General features: G+C 40.6%; 1 protein-coding gene across 4 annotated transcripts; it reads left to right on the forward strand.

The window, feature by feature from the left end:
* Positions 1-2,877: 2,877 nt before the first annotated feature.
* On the forward strand, positions 2,878-24,742 carry tpm4a (tropomyosin 4a). 4 transcript variants are annotated; one of them, XM_072661067.1, is made up of 9 exons: positions 2,878-3,250; positions 4,493-4,618; positions 17,415-17,548; positions 18,020-18,137; positions 18,675-18,745; positions 19,634-19,709; positions 20,032-20,094; positions 20,205-20,274; positions 21,889-22,328. In XM_072661067.1, the coding sequence occupies exons 1-9, from the start codon at positions 3,137-3,139 to the stop codon at positions 21,969-21,971; spliced, it is 855 nt and encodes a 284-aa protein (XP_072517168.1). In that variant the 5' UTR covers positions 2,878-3,136; the 3' UTR covers positions 21,972-22,328. The 4 variants fall into 4 exon arrangements, with proteins under 4 accessions (XP_072517168.1, XP_072517167.1, XP_072517170.1 ...); XM_072661066.1 differs by lacking the exon at positions 21,889-22,328 and adding an exon at positions 23,859-24,742 and having other exon boundaries at positions 2,901-3,250; positions 18,675-18,749; positions 19,638-19,709; XM_072661069.1 differs by lacking the exons at positions 2,878-3,250; positions 4,493-4,618 and adding an exon at positions 9,840-10,290 and having other exon boundaries at positions 18,675-18,749; positions 19,638-19,709; positions 21,889-22,316.
* The last annotated feature ends 996 nt before the right edge of the window (positions 24,743-25,738 follow it).

Raw genomic sequence — 25,738 nt, forward strand, 5'->3', positions numbered from 1 at the left:
CACTTTACTATATATATATATATATATATATATATACACATGTACATATACATATTTAGTTTATCTCTTAGTTTTTAATTTTATTTTTATAAAATAGTGATTTTTTTTATTTTATGGAGTGTTTGTTTATTGAGTGTTTATTTATAGAGTGTTTTATTTATAGTGTTTATTTATAGAGTTTATTTATAGAGTTTATTTATAGAGTGTTCATCCCCAAGAGGAAAACATGTATGCTAATTTAATTAAACCTGTACGATGCATCGGTTCATGAACCATAAAGCATGACGAGACGTTGACGAGATATGCAGTGAAAATCTGCTCAAAACATTACAATAATACAAAGAAAACCAGATAGAAAATCAGAGAAATGGGTCAATAATAATAATATGAACCATAAGAAAGGTAGCATACGGCCACTGTCACATACAACAACGTGTGAATCTGGCAGTTGTTCCTTACATTGTGTCCACATTTCCTGATAAACGGGCCAATAGAAATGCTCAGAAAAGACTTTCACTTCCGCTGGAAGTTAAGAAGAGTGTTTTTCCTTCTCCTGTAAAGCTGCAATACTGGAGGTACAAGGTTTTGACAGTGATGAGTGTAGATGTTAATGGGCTAATAGTTCTCCTGGCTCTGATACTGTGCTGCTTGTAGGTAAGCTCACTCACTCTGAGCGTGGCTAAGCTAACTATGCCTTAATGTCTGCTCCTCTCCCCCAGCGGCACTTACCACTTACACGGCTTGACTGGCAGCCAAACAGTGAATGGTGTGACATTCTGCACTTCAGCCCCAGCTTTCAATTCCAGTCCTCCCTCCTGTGGCTCCCTGTCAGTCTACACACTGAGGCTCTGGCCTCAGATCAGTCTTTTCGGAGGTGTACGTTCAATTATTTGGCAGGAGACCACCCACTGTGGCAGAGGCCCTGATGAGAAGAGCGGCCTCATTACACGTCCATGGAAGTGTATATTACAGAATAACAACCTTCTGGAATTCCTAGCTTAAATAGACGGTGGAGCCAAACATCCACAGAATTTCCTCCATCCCACATGTAGTTAATCAGCCAGGACAGTTTTGGTGAGGCTGGTGATCTCTAGTAGACTTGCTTATGTGGTTTCTGGCACTGCACACCACACTGCTCTCTATAAACACGGGCAGATGCCCACTATACCTAGCAGTGGTGGAGGCACCTTGAGGCTTGAGCTGTGTCCGTTAGTTGAGTGTGGATAACTGAATAACAGTGTGGTGTACAATATCACTTCAACATCATTTTTGAATGTGTACATGGTTCTTTACACACACTCTAAGCAGAAATGGTTCTTTAGAGAACCGAAAAGGGTTCTTTAACAGTGAAATCGCTTTTTGGGGTTACACTGAACCAGGGGACTATTTATGTGGACTATTTATTCCACAGCTTCCAGAAACCGGCATGTGAGCTGCCCATTTCACCATTCATCCCCAAGAGGAAAACTTGTACGCTAATTTTATTAAAACTGTGCGATGCATCGGTTCATAAACCATAAAGCATAAAACTACTCTGGTAGTTCTACGATTTTGCCAAATTTGTTGTTTGTATCTCAGAAAATATGAACAGTAGAGAAGTCTGAATTTTTGGTCAAAAGTTTATGGACATATTTCAGTGCATTCCTATGGGGAAAAAATCCACAAAAATGTGTTCCTACGTGAAAACTGAGCGTCTGATGTGTTGATGAGATATGCAGTGAAAATCTGCTCAAATTACAAAAAGAAGTAGAAAATCAGATAGAAAATCAGAGAAATGGTAATAATAATAAGATCATTAAATAAATAAATAAATAAAATCAGATAGAAAATCAGAGAAATGGTAATAATAATAAGGACTTTAAGAAAGGTAGCTATTAGAGGACTATTTATGCACCCAACTGGTGCTTTGACTAGTCATGGTTCTATATATATATATGTGTGTGTAGCAGGCCCCAATAGCAGACCCCTGGTTGGTGTTAAATGGAACCAATTAAAGAACTATAAACAAGAGATTTTTTTTCCTTTGTATTTTTACCATATACAAAAGTTTCAGGAAAAGAACCATGTATGCACCCAAATGGTTCTTTGAGTTGTCTCAATTTTATCTAGAACCATCACGTCTCTAAAGAACCCCAGAAGAACCCTTAAAAGAGTTTGGATACAGTGTTTTTCTGGATAACAGAAGTCATGTTGTCTATGGTTCTGCTTCTGCTGTTGTTACTCGTCGTAGAACCTTTCATTGTTCTATGCAGAACCTTTTAAACATCCTTCTAAATGAGATGTGTGAGTGTCTCTATTGTCCACTTAGAGCATTGCTGTGAGGATTTGATGATTACCACCATACCCCATCCTCCAACACGTCCTAAAAGTACTGGATGGAGCTCCACAGCTCAATGCTGTTGGGGGGGGGCTTTATACCCCTCTACTAGCCCACGCCTGGCATTCGTCATGGTGCCAATAGGTTCATATTTACTATGTGCTCCAGAGGGTCCTATTCTATTGGCGATACTTCTCTACAGGGACTAGACAAGCTGTGTGTGTGTGTGTGTGTGCATTTGCACATCTTTGTCAGCAACGGATGCAACTTAAAAAAGCTGAATACATTCATTAGAAGGGGTGTCCACAAATATTTGGTCACATAGTGTATATCAGGAGCGGCATATCAGTACTCAGTGTCCAATCAGGGGGTTATATTTGGAAGCAGGTCCCGTCTCTTGCGTTCTCTCCAGCTCCTTGTAGGCCTCTATCACTCACTTTTTTTTTTAAACAAAAAGCAGCAGCCCCAAATAAGGAGAAGGGCCTCGAGCTGCTGCGAGTGTTACTGGTCCAAGCCATTCCTTCACACAAGTGAGCTGATAGGGAGTTGGGAATAGCAAGCAGAGGGAGGGAGCTGGGAGCCGACTACTTACTCTAGTAGGGTTCTGTACAGTCAGATCCAGCATTGTGGTCAGCGTTGGGTTTGAGTTCGCATCAGCTGCACTCTCCTCCTCGCCTGGCTCCCTCTCCATCGCTCTCTCTCTCTCAGGCTGGAGCCTTCTCGCTCTTTCTGACTCCCATTAAGAAGAAGAAAGACTGCTGAGCATCTGCTTCACATTTCTAAAGTTCCTTGACCTAGTTGAGAACCCCAATTATCACCATGGAGGCCATCAAGAAGAAGATGCAGATGCTGAAGCTGGACAAGGAGAACGCCATCGACAGGGCGGAACAGGCCGAGACGGAGCAGAAGGCAGCTGAGGACAGATGCAAGCAGGTATGCTTGAATATGGAGTCATTTTGTTGTTATGACTGTGTAGAAAAATGGGTTCTTTAGGGGTTCTTTATGTAAAGACACCATATATGGTTCCGTATAGAGCTCCAGCTATAAGACCCATCTGCATGTTTAAACGGTCCTTTAGTGTGTTGAAATGGGGTTCTTGTGATGATTTGTAATGGTATAATGGTAGCCTATTTGGAACCAATTAAAAAACCCTATACAAGAGGTTCTATATAGACCCATAGCTTTCACTAAAGGAACCTTGAAGAACCCTTGAAAGAGTGTGGATGATGTCCCTTTGATGATGATGCTATATGGAAACAACTATAGAACCAAATACAGGGGGATTTGTCCCGGATAAAGAACCATTTATGTATCCAGATAGTTCTTTGGGTTGACGTGGTTCTATATCACTAACTGTAGTGCTTCCACTACCCACACCCAGAACCCACAGAACCCCTCTAATAGTCTAAAAATGGGTCTTCTGTATAATAGAGGTCATGTTGCGTATGGTTCCTCAAAGAAACCCTTCAATAATATTTCAACATAGCTCCAAAAAGGGTTCTGCTGTTGTTACACGAGTCCTAGAACCTTTTATTGTACTATTCAGAACCTTTTTCCTGGTTCTTGTAGTGTGTGAGGAACTATTTTTACAAATTTTAACATTTGAAGAACCTTTACATTACACAAAGGTTCAATTGCACTTCTAGCTTTTTCCTAGAACAGTAAACCAAGCCAAACACCATCTGAGAACCTTTTTTTTAGGGTGGAGCTAGAGTGCGAGTCTGCTTGAGCAACTGCTGAGATTTTAACACAAATGGGTGAATATAAACAACCACTGAGGACCACTCAGGCCTTTGGTTGGCTGGAATTCCTGAAGACTAGCAGGTTCTTCTGGAGCGCTGCAGGAACATGGAGAAACTGATTAGGCCAAGAGTGTTTGTGAATGCTTAGTCCACCACATACCAGAAGAGCTGTTAGCACGGACCAAAAATAACCCGGGTTATCAGCTCAGACCAGGCCAGGGAATGCAGATGTGCTAGACCTGCTCTTTGTCCTTGTATTGGACTGCCACTGATGCGTTAAGCCTTGATGGGTTCTTCTTAAATCTGTCGGTTATCTGAGATACATTAACACTGGTTTATTGTATGATGAGGTCGAGACCCCCAACATTTCCCCAAAGTTTAGCACTACTGTAACTTGACCTAACTGACTACATGTGTGTTGTTTGCCTCACAGCTGGATGATGAGCTGATGGGCCTGCAGAAGAAGCTGAAGCAGACTGAGGATGAACTGGACAAGTACTCTGAGGCCCTGAAAGATGCCCAGGAGAAACTGGAACTTTCTGAAAAGAAAGCTGCTGATGTAAGTGAGAGACCTGGTTAGCCCAACATGGGAAATCATCAAAGATTTGTCACATTAAGGCAGAAACCGCTCAGAAAGTCCCATGATTCTTTGTATTTTGCGATTTGGGAGTGTCCAGGTCGAACCCTGCATGCATTACACCCCTTTTCTTGGGTTTTTGGCTACTTCAGTTTAATGAAAAATGATGGCAGTGGCAGTTGCCATTACTTTAGTACCCACTACTTATTCAGTACGTTTCCACATAGTGTCATTAAGCACCATTTATACACTTTATGGACAAAAGTATTGGGACACACCTCTTAAACACTGATTTCAGCTGTGCGATTCAGTATCATTGCCGCCACAGGTGTATAAAATCAAGCACCTAGCCCTGCAGTTGTCTTTCTTACACACATCAGTGAAAGAACGGGAGGTTCTGAAGAGCTCACTGAACTCCAGCGTGGTTCTGTATGTAATAGGAGACACCGCTGCACCAACAACAACAAGTCAGCTGGTGAAATTTCCTCCCTCCTAGATCTTCCTCCATCAGCTGTGAGTGGTGTTATTATTGAACAGTGGAAGAGTTTAGGAGGAACAGCTCACAGAGAGCAGCTCAGTGTCCACTGAGTGTCTGTCAGACCACGTAAAGTTACAGAGCGGGGTCAGGGCCGAGCTCAGAGCATAGCCTCCAATAACTGCAGAGCTCCAGATCCCTCTGGAATGATGGATGGTGATGTTCCATCCAATACTTTTGGGATGAGTTGGGGAGTTGGGGATGATATCAATATCCTGACCTCAATAACACTCTTGTACAGTAGAGACAGTGTCCCAATACTTTTGTCCGTATAGTGTATATGTGCATCGCTCATCAGCATCATCGTCTGGCCTGTGACCATGTAAGGAGGGGATATGGAACACAGGTTAGGGCGAATGGTTTCCACCTGTTTCCACTACCATGAGTGAATCATGGAGGAGCTTTTGCGCTACCAGCTGTGTTCCAGCTTTGATCAGGCCCATCTTTTCGTGAGAAGCACCGAGCCAGGAGCATTCCTGTCCGCCACTCTTTAAGGATGAGCTCCCAATGAACAATCCCAGCACTGTTCCTGATACGACTGCCTGACTATCATCAGATCAGACTTGGCAATCGACAGGGTGGAGGTCACAGAAGGTGCCTTTATGTTTACAAAACTGCTGGATATCTGATAAGGTCATTCCTGGGAATAGCGTTGTCAATCAACTTCGAATTCTATAAATACTGGACAGTCCAATTTACACAGATCAGCCAAAACATTATGTACAGCTCCCTTTACACACAACACAGGACAACAGGACTCATCAGACCAGGCCATCGTCTTCCATCGCTCTGAGGTCCAGTCCTGATGCTTGTGTGTCTAATGTAGGGGCATTTAATGGTGGACAGGTGTTAGCATGGGTCTGACTGGTCTGGCTGACACATATCTCCTGTAACCATCATTTAACTTTACTGAGACTTGTGTCTTAGTAGCCCTCCTCTCAGATAGGCCCAGATGGGCTGGCCTTTGTTGCCCTAAAGCATGGATGAACTTTGGATGCCTTGTTGCCCAGTTCTCTGACCACCAAGCCACCTCTACCCTGCAAGTGTGAGCCACATAGTACTCTAATATTAGAATAAACACTAATAATATCACTCCTACAGAAAGTGGTGGAGGTTCTCCATTACTGTGTTCATCATTAGAACATCTCCAAAGTTCTCCTCATGCAGTCTAGTATTATTTAGTTATTATAGTATTATTTATTTATATTATTATAACACCTGGTTTGATGGTAAATCAGGGCTTAATGATGGTAAATCAGGTGAGCTGCTGCTGCTGCTGCTGATGGAGTTGAACACATCCTCCACGCTGTGCTGGCTGGACTGGGGGGGGGGGGGTGTCCAGGAGAAACCTGGAGGAACCGAGCTCTGTTCTTCAGACTAGCTCACCGACAAGATCTCACTACTTTCTTTCTTCAGAATGAGAAGCTCTTGTTTCTCATTTTCACTGGATTTATGTTCAGCTGCTTTATGATGAGCGCTGTTCTGATGAGATCTGGAGCTTCTAGAGAAACACTCTCAACTCCTCAACTCATCATCAAATGTTCTCACAATATAACGGACAGCTGGATTTTTCAATTGGCGTAAAAAAAAATACAGGCCAACAAACAAAAATACTGAGGTTTGGAGATGACAGCGATGTTATTATGAAGCATGTTCAGAAACGGCGTTTGTAAACAGCACAATTAGAAAAATACTTGTGGCCTACAACCAAACGCCCAACTTTAAGGTCCCTCAAAGTGCGCCAGTCGTCTTCTTGCGCTTCGGGCCTCACAGACAAGCCTGCCGTTCGCAGTACTTTCCCTTTGGAATTTTGCCCTGGAAATCTGTTCTAGACTACCAAGCCACATGTCATGCATTAGGAGAAACCATAAACTAATTATACATCTGAATTCTCAACGGCAAAGGAGGAGGGAAGGAGGAAGAAGTACTCGGCAGCAAACAGGACTTTTCAACAGATCCTGGTTGGGGGATGAACAAGTTTTTTTTTTCTTTCTTTTTTTTTTTTTTGTTTGCATGCCTGTTACTGATAAGCCTATGGAGCAATGGGGGAGACTTGGCTCCAATTGCTGCGCAGCAGCCCTGGAATCCCAAGAATGTGGCAAAAGCAAACGAAAAAGGCCACACTCCTATGTCTAATGAAATCAATGCTCCCTCTGCCTGCAGTGCCTCTTTATCGTGGATGTGCGCGCCTCCAAGTTGACTCTCATGGCCAGCAATGTGACAGAGAATTAAATTTAGCATCTGAAGCCTGTGTTGAGTCACATCCCTCTCTTATTGTGCCTTTGAAATTTGGTTAGGTTGAGGGAAAGCATTTTAATAGCTTTCAGAAACTCACATTTAGAGTAAAAAGGGTTTTGCTAGGAAGTCCTGGAAGAACCAGCTACAGTGGAGTTTCTTAATGGTTTGCTTATGTCAAGTCAAGTCAAGTCAGATTTATTTGTATATAATGCTTTTTATAACTGTTGTCGTCACAATCAGCTTTACATAATTAGTAATTAATAAAAGACAGAAAAAAAAGAAATAACGTAAGACATGAAGGATCAAAGACCCCCAGCGAGCCCCAACGGCGACAGTGGCAAGGAGAACCTCCCTCAGAGCTGGAGGAAGAAACCTTGGGAGGAACCAAGACTCACAAGGGGGACCCGACCCGTCCTCCTCTGATCAGAACTATTTATTAATTATTGATAAAAAAATGACCAAACCAGATACAGCAGATAGTTAATAGAGGTGATATTAATATTAATAGTGGCAGATAGTTACGAGTCCATTTAGGTTTGAACATGGTCATTAAACAGGTAGCAGTGGTAGGAGGGTGTACAGCTGGTCTGGTATGGGTGGTGGTGGGTGGGGGGCCTGATAGTTGGACTGATAGGTGGCAGCTGGTCTGACGCAGGTAGAGGGGACCTCAGCGGGCAGTCTTCCAGCAGGTCGGTCTGGGTGGCCATTTACTCGGAGAAGGTAAAAAGAGAGAGAGAGTTAGTTCTGAGAGGATTTTATGGAGGCCAGAGAATGTTGAGCAGTATCAGAGTGTTACGGACGACTCCGGCAGGTCTGACTATAACATCCTAATTAAAAGGAGAGAGCCAGAAGGTAACACAGACATGGCACCCTGAAAACGCTAGCATCCGAACGAGCCTCATCCTAAGCGTAGTTAAATGTTAAAAGTTTAACAGGCCTGAAAGTAGGCTGCATTAGTCTGCACAGGATCCTGTGTTGGCAGGTCTAGGTTTAAGAGGCAGTCTAACAGTTTAAAAGTCATGAGATTTTAAAGGTTGGAAGGTTGTGGAAACTCCAGAGAGCTGTTTTTGTCATTATATGATATGACGAATTGTGCTAATCATGACCAAGAACATAACCTAACAATCGATTTTAACTTCATGTTGACTTTAGAGTAGATATAAGAAGTGCACAGATCAGCCACAACATTAAAACCACCGGCTAATATTGTGTAGGTCCCCTCGTGACCATGAAACTGACCAAATCCATTGAAACATGGACCGCACAATACCTCTGAAGGTGTCCTGCTATGGTTAGCAGCAGATCCTGCAAGTGTGAGGTGAGGCCTTCATGAGCGTCAAAGCGCCTTAGGCGCTCATGACCCTGTCCCGGTTCACCGGTTGTCCTTTCTTGGAGATTTTTGTTAGGTACTGAGCACTGCATACCAGGAACGCCCACAAGACCTTTCTAATGTTGCCTAGAACATTGCAGTTTGGTTCTGGCCTTCAGGAACTGACTGTTAACTGGCTGCCTAACACATCCACTCCTTGACAGGAGCTATCAATGGAATCAATAGATCATTATAAACCTGTTTATAATGTTATGGATGATCGGTATGCGTATATTGCGTATATCGTAACGGTTGGAACATAACCTCTTACCTCCCAAATGGGAAGAAAAAGACTTCTAGTGTAGGTTTAAGCAACAAGTTGTTTTGAAGCATTTCTATTGGTCCATTCATCACTAAATATTTGCCTATTGTAAGCTTAGGCAAAAAAAATAACAAATAAATACAAAATTAAATAAAATTAAATAAAAAAGGCTGAGTTTCTCAAACGCATCACTGATAAAAAGTAAGGGGGCATCACATAACCAGACAATGAAGGTTTTGGGGAATCTGCAGCTGGATCTACTGCACTTGCGCAGTTCTATGCTGTGCTATGCTATGCTAAGTGACTCGCAGTGCCCTAAATCAGCCAATCAGAGCAGGGCTATATAAATAATTCATGAGGCCACCATACAAAAAAAAATTAATCTGCGTGTTTTATTAATTTCACTAATTAAAAATTATCATTTTTTTATTTTAAAGATTTTTCACACCAATCAAAAGTTATTAAAGCTATTTCTACCTCAAAACAACAACTTAAAATACTGAATAAATGCATTCTATGGCGTTTTAACCAAATTTTACTCGAATATTTTAATTTTAGAAACTTGTGGAAACATCAAACTTATCATACATGTGAAGTTTTTGATAAAAATAACGTTTAAAATGGTAAAAAAAAAAAATATATATATATACTAGCTATCCTAATTAGATAGCAACGTAGCACTAACCTAGCTCGACGCCCAGCGCACAGTCGCCCCACCCACTTCCATCCTGTCTTGCTATTGGCCAGTTGCGGTATGAAGTAATCCAGCGGTTCTGCCTCCTCGGGGCGCCTCCTCAGCCACACACTCCCTCCTTCATCCACACATTACAGCCCCTAAATTCAATCAGACTAGACTCGTTTCCTCCGCATATTTCCACAGACTTTAACCTTTACTTTCGAGCCGGAGTTTGACTCTGAAGTGGGAAATAAGAGCCTTGTTTACACGTTGTTTTCTTTTTCCTTTTTGCACTCGCCTCCAGTTTGACTGACTTTTTAAGGAGTATATTTGTCATTTTTGACAGACTGTGACTTATTTATTACTTCACTTGCACGCAGCTTTTGTTAAGTTTTTTTTTAAAATTAGTTTAGAGAGAAGTAAACAGTAAAAAAAAGAAAAGATGGCAGGTGTGACTTCTTTGGACGCCGTTAAGAGAAAGATCCAGAGTTTGCAGCAGCAGGCGGACGACGCAGAGGACCGAGCCCTAGTTTTACAAAGAGAGCTGGACAATGAACGGGAGCTGCGTGAGAAAGTGAGCCTTTCCTTTTCTATATGACTTATTATTTTACTATAGTTTATTAAATATAAGCCAGTGGCCTGTGTGGGTTAGATATGGCTGCAAAACGAGGTTAAACTCGGCTTCTTTTTGGAACTTCCAGTTCCACCTTAAATAGTGCAGCGGCTCCGTTCCAGCAGTTCTATCCTGGCCAGGCGCCAGCAATGTTAACCGCTGCACTATTTAAGGTGGAACGGAAAATTCGAATAAGACGTGAGCTGGAGGGTGTAGAAGCCAAGGCGTTGGTCTGAACCCTCCCATATAGTGCAAGTCCCCCCCAAAAAAGCTATTTTTGATTGTCTATGCACTTCAGAACTCATCTGAACCATTCATTTATTCTTTTGACTATAGCTTGTGTAACTCTTGAAATGTCTCAATCCAGATGTTTCAGATGCTCTTTTGCTGCCTGTGTTCGCTTAAGAAAAGTGGAGTTATCTTCATTCAGAAAGAAGCAGGCCAGATGTGAGGACACTTCCCCACCCCCCTCATATCTCCAGTCTTATGTGATACCCTTGAAAAAGTACTGTTTTCATGCAGCTCCTGATTAGATCCAGTCTGCTAGGCTTAATAGGCTTATATATATTTTTTTTTTAAACATCTCAGTCAGTTATGGCTTCTTTCTAAACAAAATCCATTTTGAACGTTGCTAAACTGGAACCGCAGTCTTGGCTGCAAATCCGCCCCCAGATCAGCAGAACTGAGGGCCGAAAAGCTTAAAAATGTGTTCTGGTGAGATGTTCTGGACTAAGTTCAAAGTCCCCTCCTCCTCCTCTTTCTTAACCACATCCATCAGAACTGGATGACTGTCCAGATCCTGAAGGAGCAACTTCTCTTGATGTCTGCAGGAGGTTTGTGCTCAGATCTTTGGGGGAAATCTTGGGCGATGCCCTCAACACAGGCTTGAATCCTCAGGAGGATTTGAGGGAATGCTATTGGACAGCCTCTGGGTTTCAGTGACATAGCTGTGGTGAAAGGCCTGGTTTAAGGTCCAGGCTGGGAGAAAAAGCTGTCTAATATCCAAGAACTTTTGCATAGTTCTCAAGACTCATATAATCACCCCAAACCTGAGCTGTGAAGTGGCAGGGTTGAGTTTTACTTTACTGTAGGCTTAAAGGCTCTTAGAGGGGCGGGGAAGGAATGTCACACCACTAGCTGCCTCTGGCCTCATCCTGGACCGTGGTATTCCCTGAGGAGCTGAATCAGGATGTCGTTCCTGCTCCACATCTGCGCTTCCTGTGGACCCTACTTGTACTGAGATGACCATGCAGATAGGCAGGAAGCTGGCATGGGCCTAAACGAAGGTCCTATTAGATGTTGAAAAGAGTCAAGAGATCTTTCTTTGTCTTAGAGCCCGGCTTGTATTACTGCCTCCAGAAAATGACTCGTTGGTAGCACTTTTCTTGACCCTGCCTCCAAGAGTGCTGACATAGGTGGTCATTATGGGACTCACATACTCGACAAACTATTATTGACCATTCCTGACCAGACCACCCCTTTTTGATACGTCGCCTCTTTTTGGAGCTTAGAAGTGTTCTGGACAGAGTTTCCAAGCCAAAAAAAAAAGAAAAGAAAAATGTTCCCAGTGACCTCAGCCTAGAGAGCTATGTGAAATATAGGTATGTCCCAATGAATCATAGCCAGAACCCTCAGTGGGTGTACGTCACATTTGACCTGACAATGGCTTTAGTGTTTGAAAAACGAGGCAGCAGATATTATGCGGATGTTTTACATACATTTTCCTGTCAGATGTGTTAACAAGGCTCCATTGGACGTCCATTGGAAGTCACATGGGAAAAGCCTGCTCATAATTCCCAATTTGAAACATGTCCACTTTGTTAACAACCTGGTCTGCTTTTCATTAAACTACGGTTCAGGAATAGCTTAACACCTATCAAGCGTAGCAAGTGTGGGGCAAGGTCGACTCTTACATTGGTCATTTTGACACTCACAGTTAAATTGGACTTCATTGGATATCCAATTTAAATGCTAGGACCCCTTAAATGCTAGGAACCCATAAGTCTATTGTAAGAATGGAATACATACATTAATTTGTTATAGGAATGCCTGAAAAACTGATGGTAGTTATTGAGTAATAAGTCTTAAGATTAATAACTGAGGAATAAGCCTAGAGTTTAAGGCTGGGCTGTCCAAAGTTGGTCTGAGAGGGTGGCAGAAAGTTACCCCACTCCATATACAGCTTTTTAAATTCTTACAAAATTGTATTTTAAACTATTTCACCTACAAAATGTTAATAGATACATGTAATAACTCATTTAATAACTGCTTTCCTTATTTCTACGACGAATGGTCCATTTGCAGTTTATTCCCCGCCCAAGACTAAACGTCTGTGCACCCCTGGTTTAAGACACCAGGTCTAGAACATGAGCTTCTATGAATCTACCACCCATTTCCCTTGTGTGGGGATCTGATAAGCTTCCATTTCCATAATAGCAGCCCATAAAGTAGCCATGGCGTTATCTCCCAGTATTTTGTCTAAATACCTACATACACACTGCTAGGTCACTGTAGCCTGCATGCCTGAAGGCAAGGCCTGAAGTTTGTTGCTCTCTTGTCGATGATAGCACTTATGTGTTAACTGTGTGAGGGTACAATGGGACTAGAACACCACAGTGTTAGGAACCTCATGCTGTCTGATTGCCTAATGTTCTTTAGTTCGGTCCAGTCTGAGATGAGCGTCCAGCACAGTAACATAAACTCTGGATCACCTCCTTGGATGTAGTTTGAAAAGGCCCTATAAGGCAGTAAAGCATTTAGATACTGAATAATTAATACTTAATGAATAATCAGTATGTACCAAATAATAATACTCTTTAAACAAGTAGAAATCACAGAATAATTAATAAGGGCTAAAGTATTAGTATGTACTGAATAATTAATAGATACTGAATATTTAGTACACATTTAATTTAATGTATTATTTGTGGTTATTAAATAATTGTTAGTAGGGGTTAAATAATTACTGCTTGAATTGAATAGTTAGATTCTGAATAATTAGTAGGTACTAAATGAGTGTTAGAAACAAAATTCTACTACATTATTACTATTTATGAAATTTTTATTTATTTAATTAGTACTGAGTAATTACTGAATATGTCCTGAATAGAATGTGTTAAAATTAACAAGTTAAAGAAATAGCCATAAGCTTGATCCAAAAGCACAATGCTTGAGAATCAGATGATACCGATCTGATCCATGTGTTTGTATGAATAATACAGTCTCACTAGTCTCAGTAATATTTTATTATTTTTAGTAACAGGTCTATAAATATCTACTAAAACAGTCTCCATTTATAACAGTTAAATATTTAATAATACAGTCTCTATTTATAACAGTTAAATATTTAATAATACAGCCTCTATTTATAACAGTTAAATGTGTAATAAAACAGTCCCTATTAATTATTAACTATTTTAGTGTATATAGTATTTAATGGTATGGTGTATATTTCTATAGAGTGTGTGCATCAGCCTGCTCTCGGGTTTTGAACGCTGTGCTGGCTTAGAATCAACGAAAGATGTGATGTGAACCTGCGGTAACTGGACATAATTCAAGAGTAAATGCGTAGCAGGAGTGTTATCCCGCACTTGGTTTAGGAGACGTGGCCAAAAACAGCAGGAAAAAAGCTTGAAAAGCAGCTTCTTAACTGTTATGTTACCTTCTGAGACGCTCATCACTGCTGCAGACCGGGAATAATGTCCGGTAATGGTCTCTAGAAGATCCCTAAGGGTGCTCTGCTAGAGCACAGCGGTAAAAACAAAGGATCAGAACTGGATCAGGCCTAAAGTAGCCGATACCCGAGCCATTAGTAGCTGTATGTCTGGATCTGCCCCAAATCCTGATCCTCTCATTTGGATCTGGACATTTCTACTGCTACAGAACCAGAACTCTCTAGAATGAAACATCTGGCTGGATTACACCATGGCCTGGACACTCTTTGGAGCTATAGCCAATTTGAGGTGCTACTTTGCTACTTCCTGAAATTTCCATGCAGTATTTAGAAGCATTTCCGAATCCCAGAGAACCTTGAATTGAGTACATTTTCAGAAGAAACAACTTCTGTAAGGTGGTTCTTCACATAAAAAGTGGTTCTTCTCAGGCATTAGTCTTAAGAGCGTAGGCTAATAGACAATGCCTTGAAAATCCAAAGAATTTTGTGTTTTATTATTTAGTAAAAGCTTTAAAGAACAGGTTTAGAGTTGAATTGTTCTCTATAACAAACTGATGACCGTTCCCTGCCGTTCTGATGGGTCTCCTCTGCTGGTATCCTGTAGGATACACATGGCTCCATTTAGGCCTCATTTTTTGTGGGACTGATTACTCTTACATCTTCCTGGTGCTCCACCACAGTCATTCACCATTGTATGTTTTACCATATATGGTGTGCATTCCCAGGCAGCTGAGGGAACGTGATGACTAAGGAAGGGCCATGGCTTGGGAGGGAGCGTTCTGACCCTGAACTGAGGGAGTAACGGGGAGGGCACAGGATGTAGAGTGTGTCTATTTCCTGTATGTCTCCCCCCGCCCCCCTCCTGCCTTTCTTTGTCACTGCCTTCCTCATATTTCGTTAATAATCAGCTTAAATTTTTCTCTCCAGCGAAGCTCACAGTGTTAAAAACGAGTCATCATTAACCCCTAAAACTCAGCGTAGTTTCATAGTTAGTTACTGAGAGTGTTAAGATCAATAACTCACACAGTTAAAAATACAAATATGAATTGAAGTTGATCTTTATGAAAAGTATTTGAGCTTGTCCTCACTGATCTCCCACTGTTACCTTGTTTATGGAGGGCTTGTAAAACCAGCATGAAGAATCATGAATGGAGGTATTGTGTACTCTGTAGATTGATGCATGGATCTCCTCCAGAGGGAAAATCCAACATCATACTCAAGGCTTTATTAACCATGACACGACGCTTCCATAGTAGAACCACTTTTGGTCCATAAAGAACCATATATATAATAAAAATGTGTGAGCGTTAAAATTTAAAGAAGTTAGAGTTACAAAGAACGCTTTGTAGCACCTTTATTTTTACATTTTATATATATATATATATATATATATATATATATATATATATATATTTGTTTGTAATATAATACATAACAATATAACATATATATATATATATGTATATATATATATATATATTTCTGAAATGTATTTTTTTTATTATACATTGACACTTAAAGGAATAATAACATTTTTTTCTGGTGGTACAAAATATTTACTTCAGTTCAAACAATTTACAAACAATTTATTAATAAAAGTATTCATGTAAAATGTAAATATCTCCCTTTAAATTAATTAAATGAGAATGCTGAACGGGAGGTGGAGCTCTTTGTAACTATTTTATTTCCAGCTAATGATGGAAAAAAAAGATTAATTATGGATTATCATTAATGATTAATCTGCTTATCATTTTCTGTATTCACTGATATTGTGTGGTGTGCATTTCTGCATTTGTGTATAATTATAATGCAAATTTACATGGTATGTCAACCATCAATTGTTCAATATATATATCAATTATAATTATAAATATATATATCATCACTGTCAAGCAAAACCCTTGTATCTGAGATGTTCTTTACATTGTGTCAAACTTTGATGCTTAATGGACCAATAGAAATGCTCCAAAACCTTTTTCCACCGACTTCCATTGAATACATTGATACAAAGGGTTATATATATATATATATTTTTATAATAGTTTGTATATATATATATATATATATATATATATATATATATATATATACATACATACATACTAAGATTAGTTGTTTGATCCACAGCAGACTGTCATTACTCTGATATACTAGTACTATTGTCTTCGGTTCGTCTGTCTGTGGATTTCTCAGTCTGGGGTGAGGAGTTTACCCTTGCTGTGTAACGTCACTCCAAACCCGATTAACTCCAGGTGTGTCTCTCAGCCCAGCAGCAACAAAAGGGTGTTCAGTGTTTTTCTGATTCTGCTTCCTAACCTCGGGCCCTTTTATCCAGCCTGTGTTGGACTGGCTTTAGACACAAGCATTCGCTAGAGCTCAGATTTTGGACTCGGCCTACGCCACAGGAATCCACCAAGATTGCTCAGAGTGCCAGCGCTTCTCACCCAAAGCTCAAATAGCTAGCCCATGAGAGAATGGCTCTGAGGAGAAAGTGGGTCTACTCTGGTTTTCCCATGAGCTCTGCTTTCTCCAAGCCTTTTCTTTTACCTCAAGAGCTCTTAATTACCTGGCAGCTTGATTTGATACATTTCCCTCTGATTGAACAGCACGTCTGCTCGATGACGCCATGGCGATAGCCTCCGTAATTATAATGTGCAGTAAGTGCTGAATTGTTTGTTGCTCCCTGTAGACGGACCACTATAGTGGCTCCGTTGTGTCCGTCCTGAGGCAAAGCTTTGTTTGCCCGAGTCTGGAAGGGAGGCGCTGCTACAGAGTGTAAACATTTGCTTATTTGTTTGCTGTTGATTACGTGTCGCGAGAAGGCGGCCTTGTTTTTCTCGCTCTTAACGAGGCTATGACGTCACTGCGGCTCATTTTGCAGGGTCATGTCTCAGGACTGATGTTGAAAGAGACGTTTTAGCACATGTTGGACATCAGGAGCAACAGATTCTTATAATCTACTATTCAGATCCTCTCCTGTACTGAATACAGTGATTTATACTCTCTTCATCTAATGAACCCAGTCTAATTACACTGTTAGTAATGAAACCTGCAGCTGATCAGTGTTTATTAAGCACTAACAGTCTCCTCCATATGATTAGAGAAGCATATTATTACATACCATGATAACCAAATTTATCACGATACGATAAAATATCGTCATATTGCCCAGCTCTACCTGATCCATTATTTGATATTCATAAACCTATTCTTATAACCCCTTGAGCTGCAAGGGCCTGTATACAGATAATCCAGGTGATATAATCCGCCTGCAGGTTAAGGGGTTAATACTGTCCCTCCTATTTCAGTGCGTCCGTCTCTGCTGAGCACAATTGCCCTTTTTAGCCCAGGTCAGTTCATTCTTGTCAGTTTTATCATCTTGACCCCTGACCTTATGTCTCTCTGCGGTCAGGCTGAAGGTGATGTGGCAGCACTCAACCGCAGGATCCAGCTGGTGGAGGAGGAGCTTGACCGAGCCCAGGAGAGGCTGACCACTGCCCTGCAGAAACTGGAGGAGGCTGAGAAAGCAGCAGACGAGAGCGAGAGGTCTGTGAAAGCACCCTGGAAGCTCAGTTTACTGCTTTATTCTGCTCACTGATACAGAAAGATCGCCTCGTTTTGTGGGTTTTATTACAAATATAAAGTAAAGTAATTCGTTTAGACGTCTGCAGGATATACCTTTATAAATCTAACACCTATACATGTTGTAGTGTGGCAGGTATACAAATCCAAGTCATACTAATTGGGTCATACTAATTTTTGCTTGAGGCCTAGCCAAGCTCTGCTCTCTAATCCCATTAGCCTGCAGAACATCATTATTGAGCAGGTTCTTGCCCAGATATTTGACATAAGCTTACATAAGGGTGTACTTCAAAAACACTGACCACATGAAAACAGTCCACCTTAACCCAAAGTGACCCGCAGGCTGGGTTAAGAGATTTAATAGCAGAGTCAATAGCTCACGAGCTCTAGCTGTGAAGGCATTGCTAAGCTTAGACGTATCTGTATGTTCTCCAGAGGTATGAAGGTGATCGAGAACCGCGCCATGAAGGATGAGGAGAAAATGGAGATCCAGGAGATGCAGCTAAAAGAGGCCAAGCACATCGCAGAGGAGGCTGACCGAAAATACGAGGAGGTGAGTGGGCTCGCTCCTTATTTGGTCATTCAGATGATGCCGTTACCCAATCGTGATTTCCGTGTGGTCGTATGAGCTGCTCAGGACAGGCAGACACGTGGCAGTGGAATCCACCCTTTATAGTCATATCACTGTGTTTTTACATCCCTTATAACTTAGTCATTATATCCCTTATAGTCTGTGATTGACATGCCTTATAACTCATATATCTTATTAATTACATAAATTCCATGTGCTGGAACAGCAGTTTTCTTCCAGATTAATAAAGCTTCCATTCATCCATCCATCCATCCAACAGCTGGAGGAAGCGGAGCGTGTTTCACAGTTCTCTTAACTACAGAGACACGACAAGGCAGAATTTACTGCTTCATTTTCCTGCTTTATACACATGGTCTTCACCAAATCCAGACATCATGACGGCTGGGATGTGTTAATACCAGCTTTAGCCTAAAGCAGCTTGCGTCGGACAGTTGCAGAGACCACCTTAAATGTCCTGTGTTGGAGCTTTTCGTCTGAAGCCGGCTGTTTCTGCTTTAGGTGGCCCGTAAGCTTGTGATTCTTGAGGGGGAACTGGAGCGAGCAGAGGAGAGAGCTGAGGTGTCTGAATGGCAAGTGTCCCCTTTCTTAGTTGTTTATCCCAGGGCTGTCCATCGAGTAAAGATGATTGGTATGGCTTATATAGGACTGTATACGTATGTACTAAAGCATTAATATGTTTATTATTGCTTATATATATACTTTTTGTATACATATATAAATATTTGTTGCGTAATTCTCCTAAATGGACATTTTAGAGGAGAGGAAAAACCTAATTCAATTTTAATGGATTTTAAAGGATTTTAGAGATAAAGTTAGTTTAAAAAAATGAAAAACAAAATAAATAAATAATAATAATAATAATATATATTGACACACAAAAGTTTTTATGCGACTATATATATATATATATATATATATATATATATATATATATATATAGTCACAGAAAAACTTTTGTGTGTCAATTCTTGCCAGTTTTCACATTTTTGGTATATAGTGAATCTGGCAGTTCTTTATATTTTGTCAACATTTCATTAAGAAAGGATCAATAGAAATGTTTAAAAATGACTTGACTAAAAATAACTATTATTATACTTGCATTATAGATATATGTAACAAATACATTTATTTTACACTGTGATCTATTTACTCTCCACACAAAGTTTAGGCACTGCTCCTTTAACCCCTAAAAGGACCAACTCACTCCCATAATCATATTTATGTGATTTATGTATATGTAATCATATTTATTATAGAAACTTACATAATAGTTTAATACTAATCATCAAACAACTGATATTTCTAAAAGTACTAACTAACTCATAAACCTGCAGTTTACTAGGCCAAACCTATGTGAGTCTATATGAGTGGTGTTATTATTATTATTACTATTATTATTATTATTATTATTATTGTGTTGACTGAGACGTTACTCTTCTCAATTTGTTTGCTCACAGCAAGGCCAGTGATCTGGAGGAGGAGCTGAAAAACGTAACCAACAACCTCAAATCCCTAGAAGCTCAGGCAGAGAAAGTAAGTTAACACAGCCATGTTTACCCTCACATATTCTGACAGACAACCGTATAATGTGGCCATTATTAAAAAGCGCTTTCAAAATTGAGTTATAAATATGCTTGTCCCGCCGCACTCAGGAGAGGTTCTATCATGTGATATTTAACTACTGACAGTTTTACATACAGAATAATATATACCGTATAATACTGTACAATCAAAAGTGCTGAATGTGACATTTGAAGGGGATGAACTAGGAGGAGGAAAATTAAGTAAACACAGTTCTTCTTGGGAATGCTGTTCAATATTCCTGACCTAATATCATATTTCCCTTTGGTTTCAGTACTCAGAAAAAGAAGACAAATATGAAGAGGAGATCAAGGTTCTTAGTGATAAACTGAAGGAGGTACAGTGCGCTTTTCTTTTTAATGAGGAAGAGGAAGGAACACTATGAGCACTCGAGTGGGACTCTGTTCCAACAGGCTACTCAACCTTCCCTGTCTTGTGTCTGAGCAGGCTGAGACCCGTGCTGAATTTGCAGAGAGAACAGTGGCCAAACTGGAAAAATCCATCGATGACCTGGAAGGTATGACAACATCTGTTTATTTAGCTGCGCTGTACCTAACGTAGAGGCCTGTATGTGTGTATGGCTAGACGACTGGGTCAGTCAGAACATCTCCTAAACACCAGGCAGGTCTTGAGGGGTGTTGCCAGGTATGCAGTGGTCCATACCCAGAAAGTACAATGGACGGTCATGGGCATCCAATGCTCACTGATGCACCTGGAGGCCCACCTCATAACTGTCCAGACATAAAGGATCTGCTCCTAGCAATAGTCTTATTAGCAGATACCTTCAGACACCTTCAGAGGTATTGTTTTGGTGGCACAAGGCCTACATGATATTAGAAGGTGGTTTTAATGTTATGGCTCATGTCTGCTTCATGTCTGCTTTGCTCAACATGTTCCTGTCAAGACGTACTTTCAAATATCCGGCATGGATATGGTTTCATAGGTCAAGAGCTGGTCAGTCTGTTGTCCCTCTGCGCCAAACCTGAGGGATATAAATACAATCTATGTTGATTTAAGCGAATTTGGGAATTCTGAGCTTTATGTTACATCCAGCTGGGAGCATTTCTCATGAAAGCGATAAATTCTGCTGAGTGTGTGGAATCTGCTGAGACCGGCCATGCATTACTCCATCCTCTGGAGTAATATGGAATGTCTGCTGTCAGTAGACGCTTCCTGTTCGTATACTTTGCATCGGCCGTGTAAAAGCATATATGCTTAGCAAAAGCAGCGACCGTGAGCATATTTGCAGTTGGTTACATGGAAATTTTTTATAAGCTTCCATGTGATTTGCTTAAGGTTTGCTTTAAGAGGATAGCAGCAGCCTTGAGTTCACATACACAATATGGACAAAAGTATTGGGACACCTGCTCATTCTTATGAGCAGTTTCTCCTGCTTTTGTTGGAGTAACTGTCTCTACTGTTCAGCGACAAGCTCGAGTGTTAGCGTTAGGATGATCACTACCTCACCTCATCCTCAACTCCCTGATTCATCCCAAAAGTATTGGACAGGGCAGTGGTGGCTCAGAGGTTAGAGCTCCGGGCTATTGATGACAGGGTTGTGGGTTTGATGCCGGGCTTGGCAAGCTGCTACTGTTGGGCCCTTGAGCAAGGCACTTCACCCTCTCTGCTTCCTGGGCGCTGGAGTTGGCTCTGTGTGTGTGTGTGTGTGTGCTCACTGCCTATAGTTTACTAGTGTGTGTGTGTGTGTGTGTTCACTACCACAGATGGGTAAAATGCAGAGGACACATTTCACTGTATATAGTGCAGTGACAGATACGTGCACCCCTAGGCCATGCCTGGCATTAGTCATGGTGTCAACAGGTCCATGTACTCTCTGCAGAGAATCCTATTCTATTGGCACACTGGACGTCTTTACAGGGACTACACAAGCTGCATGTGTGTGCATTTGCACATCTGTGTCAGCAATGTGTGCTTAGCTTAAAGTAGCTGAATGCATTCATTAGGAGGGGTGTCCACAAACATTTGGACATATAGTGTATGGTGTAGGTCCGGATGGTGTTAATAGGGATATTTATGTTCTCCCTCGTCTGTTGAACCCGTCTTCTCTCCCTGTCTTCTTGCTGCGGCTGGTTCTCATTCCCTCTGCCTGCTTTTTCCTGCTGATCTACAGATGAGTTGTACGCTCAGAAGCTGAAATATAAGGCCATCTCGGAGGAGCTGGACCATGCCCTCAACGATATGACCTCCCTGTAGCCGCTGCCCTGTCTCCTGTCTCTGCCCTCCTGTCTCTCTGGCTGACTGCAATAACTCAGCCTCTTTTCATGAAGCCTGTCTCTCTGCTTTCTGCTTTTCTGTGCAATGGAAATCTCAGTTTCAATAAAGTCCCTGTTTCCTTTTCCATCACCTACTCTCATTCCTTCTGCTTTAAGGTGTCTTAGAGTTGTCTAAGGAAGGACGGACACAGCTCTAACAGTGCAGGCTGTGTACAGTACTGTGCAGACTGTTCTAACGCTATGTAGAGTTTTACAGGTATTTTTTTTAATTAGACTAAAGCCAAATAAACATAAAGTCAGTGGTCAGTGAGAGTGTCTACGTGTAAAACTATATTATATTATAAAATACCCACATATACATACAATTTTACAGGTAGACACTCTCACTGACCACTGACTTTATGTTTATTTGGGTTTATTATAATATTATATAGAGTTTTACATGTAGACAATCTCAATCTCATGTCTGACTTTATGGTTATTTGCATTTATTGTAATGTTATATAGAGTTAATTACAGGTAGACACTCACTGACTACTGTTTGACACTCTCACTGACCTCTGACTTTTTTAAAAATTAGAATAAACCCAAATAAACATAAAGTCAGTGGTGAGTGAGTGTGTCATCCTGTTAAACTATATAACATTACAAAATAGCCACATATACCTACATTTTTACAGGTAGACACTCTCACTGGCCTCTGACTTTATGGTTATTTGCATTTATTCTAATGTTATATAGAATTAATTACAGGTAGACACTCACTGATCACTGACTTAATGGTTATTTAGGTTTATTTTAGTGTTATATAGAGTTAATTACAGGTAGACACTCACTGATCACTGACTTTATGGTTATTTAGGTTTATTTTAGTGTTATATAGAGTTAATTACAGGTAGACACTCTCACTGACCACTGACTTTATGTTTATTTGCATTTATTCTAATGTTATATAGAGTTTTACAGTTAGACACTCTCACTGACCGCTGACTTTATGTTTATTTGCGTTTTTTCTAATGTTAAATAGAGTTAATTACAGGTAGACACTCTCACTGACCACTGACTTTATGTTTATTTGCGTTTATTTTAATGTTATATAGAGTTTTACAGTTAGACACTCTCACTGACCGCTGACTTTATGTTTATTTGCGTTTATTCTAATGTTATATAGAGTTTTACAGTTAGACACTCTCACTGACCGCTGACTTTATGTTTATTTGCGTTTATTCTAATGTTATATAGAGTTTTACAGTTAGACACTCTCACTGTGCACTGATAGGCTTTATTCTAACGTTATATAGTGTTCACAGGTAGACACAGCTTCAAATAGTTTGCTTAGGTGCCTCAGACGTTTGCACAGCGCTGTGTGTTTATGGATTTGGTATATAGGACACTGTTAATACAGGACGGTCACTGATTAGTTGCACAGACACTTTGTGTGGATCTCATTGTACTGCATTAGCATAGCTCGAGTGTACAGCTTGGATCAGGTGTAATGTTTGCCTTTTGAAAGTCAACAAAGGTGAGATCATGTTTACATCTTGATTGTCCAGCATGTGCGCCTTAACTCCTAAACCTCTCTTTCACAGCCTGCTCTGCATGCCCTGTCTGCAGTGTTTTCCCACAGCTCCTCTAATGTGCAGTTAACATTTCCATATGGGTTAGCAGTGCAGCTATGAATGCATGCAAATGGATCTGGGCGCTGCAGGGTTGTTTCGAATGGAACAAAGGACTAATACGCACAGAGAGAGCAGAACTACATGCGTTACTGTGTTCAGTTAACCAAACCCACTCACTCACAACCCAGCCAGGAGTGAGCCAGACCAGCTCCAGCAGCTTCTGAATGCCTCTGTCTTTCTGTTTGCAGAGAAATTAGCTAGCGCCAAAGAAGAAAACCTCGGAATGCACCAAGTCCTGGACCAGACGCTCCAAGAGCTGAACAGCATATGAAGGGGGGAAGGGCAAGGTTTCATCTTACAACATTCCATGAACATCCAGCGTAATTCCATATCTCCAGCTATTCCAACCTGTTTCCACACAGAGGATTAATTTAATATGTCCATAATATTTCATTTGTCACTTTACCCCCCTACACCCCCCTCCCCACCCCCCGTAACTCCCCCAGTCTTTGATGATTGGTGATGGTTGGCTGCTGAGGTGCTCGTTAAGTGCCCTTTATTGTTACCAAATAGCATTTTTTTAAAGATGTGTTTACATTATATTTGAAAACATCCAAATTTCCTGCATGCAGTTTCTTGCACCAGTTGAATGGTGTGGTCAGATAGTCTGCCATCTACTGGTCACTCAATGAATTGCTTTGTTTTGTTTAGTTTGTTTTTAATGAAGGTAACTTTTGAAGAATTTTATTTTACTCGTATTATTCAAATATTTCAAATTTGGGGGCTTTTTGTATTCAATTCTTTTACTTTTTTTTTTTTAAACCTGCAGAAAAAAAAGACTGAGGGACCAAAACTAGAAAACGTTTAATACAGCAAAAAACTGGCAAACACAACAACTCCAGATAATTCGTGAGGCGATGCCTCGACCTGCTACTGTCTGCACGCCTGTGTGGAAATGTGTCAATCAAACACCTCTCAGGGTGCAAAGCTCTAGAGAGACTGGAAGTCAGTGCATGATGTCATCCAATATTCCACCTGTAATACGGACCAAATTGTTTAATGATCTGCCTTCTCTGTGCCTTTCTTAAACGAGTCTCTTTTTCACTCTCCATGTAATAAATTTGTATAAAAATGTTTGTCTAAACGTGTTTTTTTTATTTTTTTGTTTTTTTTTGTGGTGTTTGGGAGTGTTGTGCACTGTTACCATAGCAATACATTCATACACTATAAAACTACATACAGCGCACAGGTCTGTGTGTGTTTGAATCTGAATCCCATTGCAGATAATCAGTGAATAAATCAATAAATAAATTAGATATGAATTGATGTTAAACATGTTAATTAATATTCTGAACAATTAATATGAATTATCAGACATTATTATTTGTAACTTGATTTTTTTTGTTGTACAAAGTATTTAAGTCAAAATTAGCTGTATAAATCTACAGTGTTTTGATTCATATTTACTACATAGATCGATAATAAGCAACAGAAGCATTAGTCATGGATCAATACAGAATAATTATTAATTAACACTGTATCTGAATGATCATATATAATATATTCTGTGTATATAAGTGGAGTTATGAAAGTTATGAAAGAATTTGGGGAGGAGGAACATGCCTGAAGCCTCTCTTCCCTAATCTAACAAACAATAATACTCCAGATTGTACCACTAGTACACCAGATTTCTAGGTTACTGTGAGGATTTGATTGTATTAAGTCACAATCAGTCCAGGATCACAAACACCACCCAACTCGTCCTAAAGGGTGGAGCTCCATAACTCCACTGCCCCACAGCTAAATTATGTGGGGCTTTTTGACCCTCTAGCCCACACTCACCATTGGGCCTGCTGACCTGAGGGTTCATGACCTTACGGCTGTTTCAGAGCATCCCATTGGATTTGCAACAGTTCGTCTTGAAGAGTATACATACATCAAAGAGGTGTTTAACATGAGCGTATATACATGCATTATATACACTAAATAGACAAAAGTATTGGGACACCTGCTCATTCTTTTCTTCTTCTGAAATCAAAGGGTATTAAAAAGAGCTGATCCTGCTTTTGTTGGAGTTACTGTCTCCACTGTCCAGAGCAGATGGCTTACTATCAGATATTGGAGGAGC

The sequence above is a fragment of the Salminus brasiliensis genome, chromosome 17, assembly GCF_030463535.1.
Source record: "Salminus brasiliensis chromosome 17, fSalBra1.hap2, whole genome shotgun sequence".
Classification (NCBI taxonomy): Eukaryota; Metazoa; Chordata; class Actinopteri; order Characiformes; family Bryconidae; genus Salminus; species Salminus brasiliensis.

Coding starts and splice junctions, on each gene's coding strand:
- tpm4a (XM_072661067.1), top strand. CDS start 3,137: ATGGAGGCCATCAAGAAGAAGATGCAGATGCTGAAGCTGGACAAGGAG. Junction 18,746..19,633: donor AGAGCTGAGGTGTCTGAATG/GCAAGTGTCCCC, acceptor GTTTGCTCACAG/CAAGGCCAGTGATCTGGAGG. Junction 20,275..21,888: donor ATCCATCGATGACCTGGAAG/GTATGACAACAT, acceptor GCTGATCTACAG/ATGAGTTGTACGCTCAGAAG.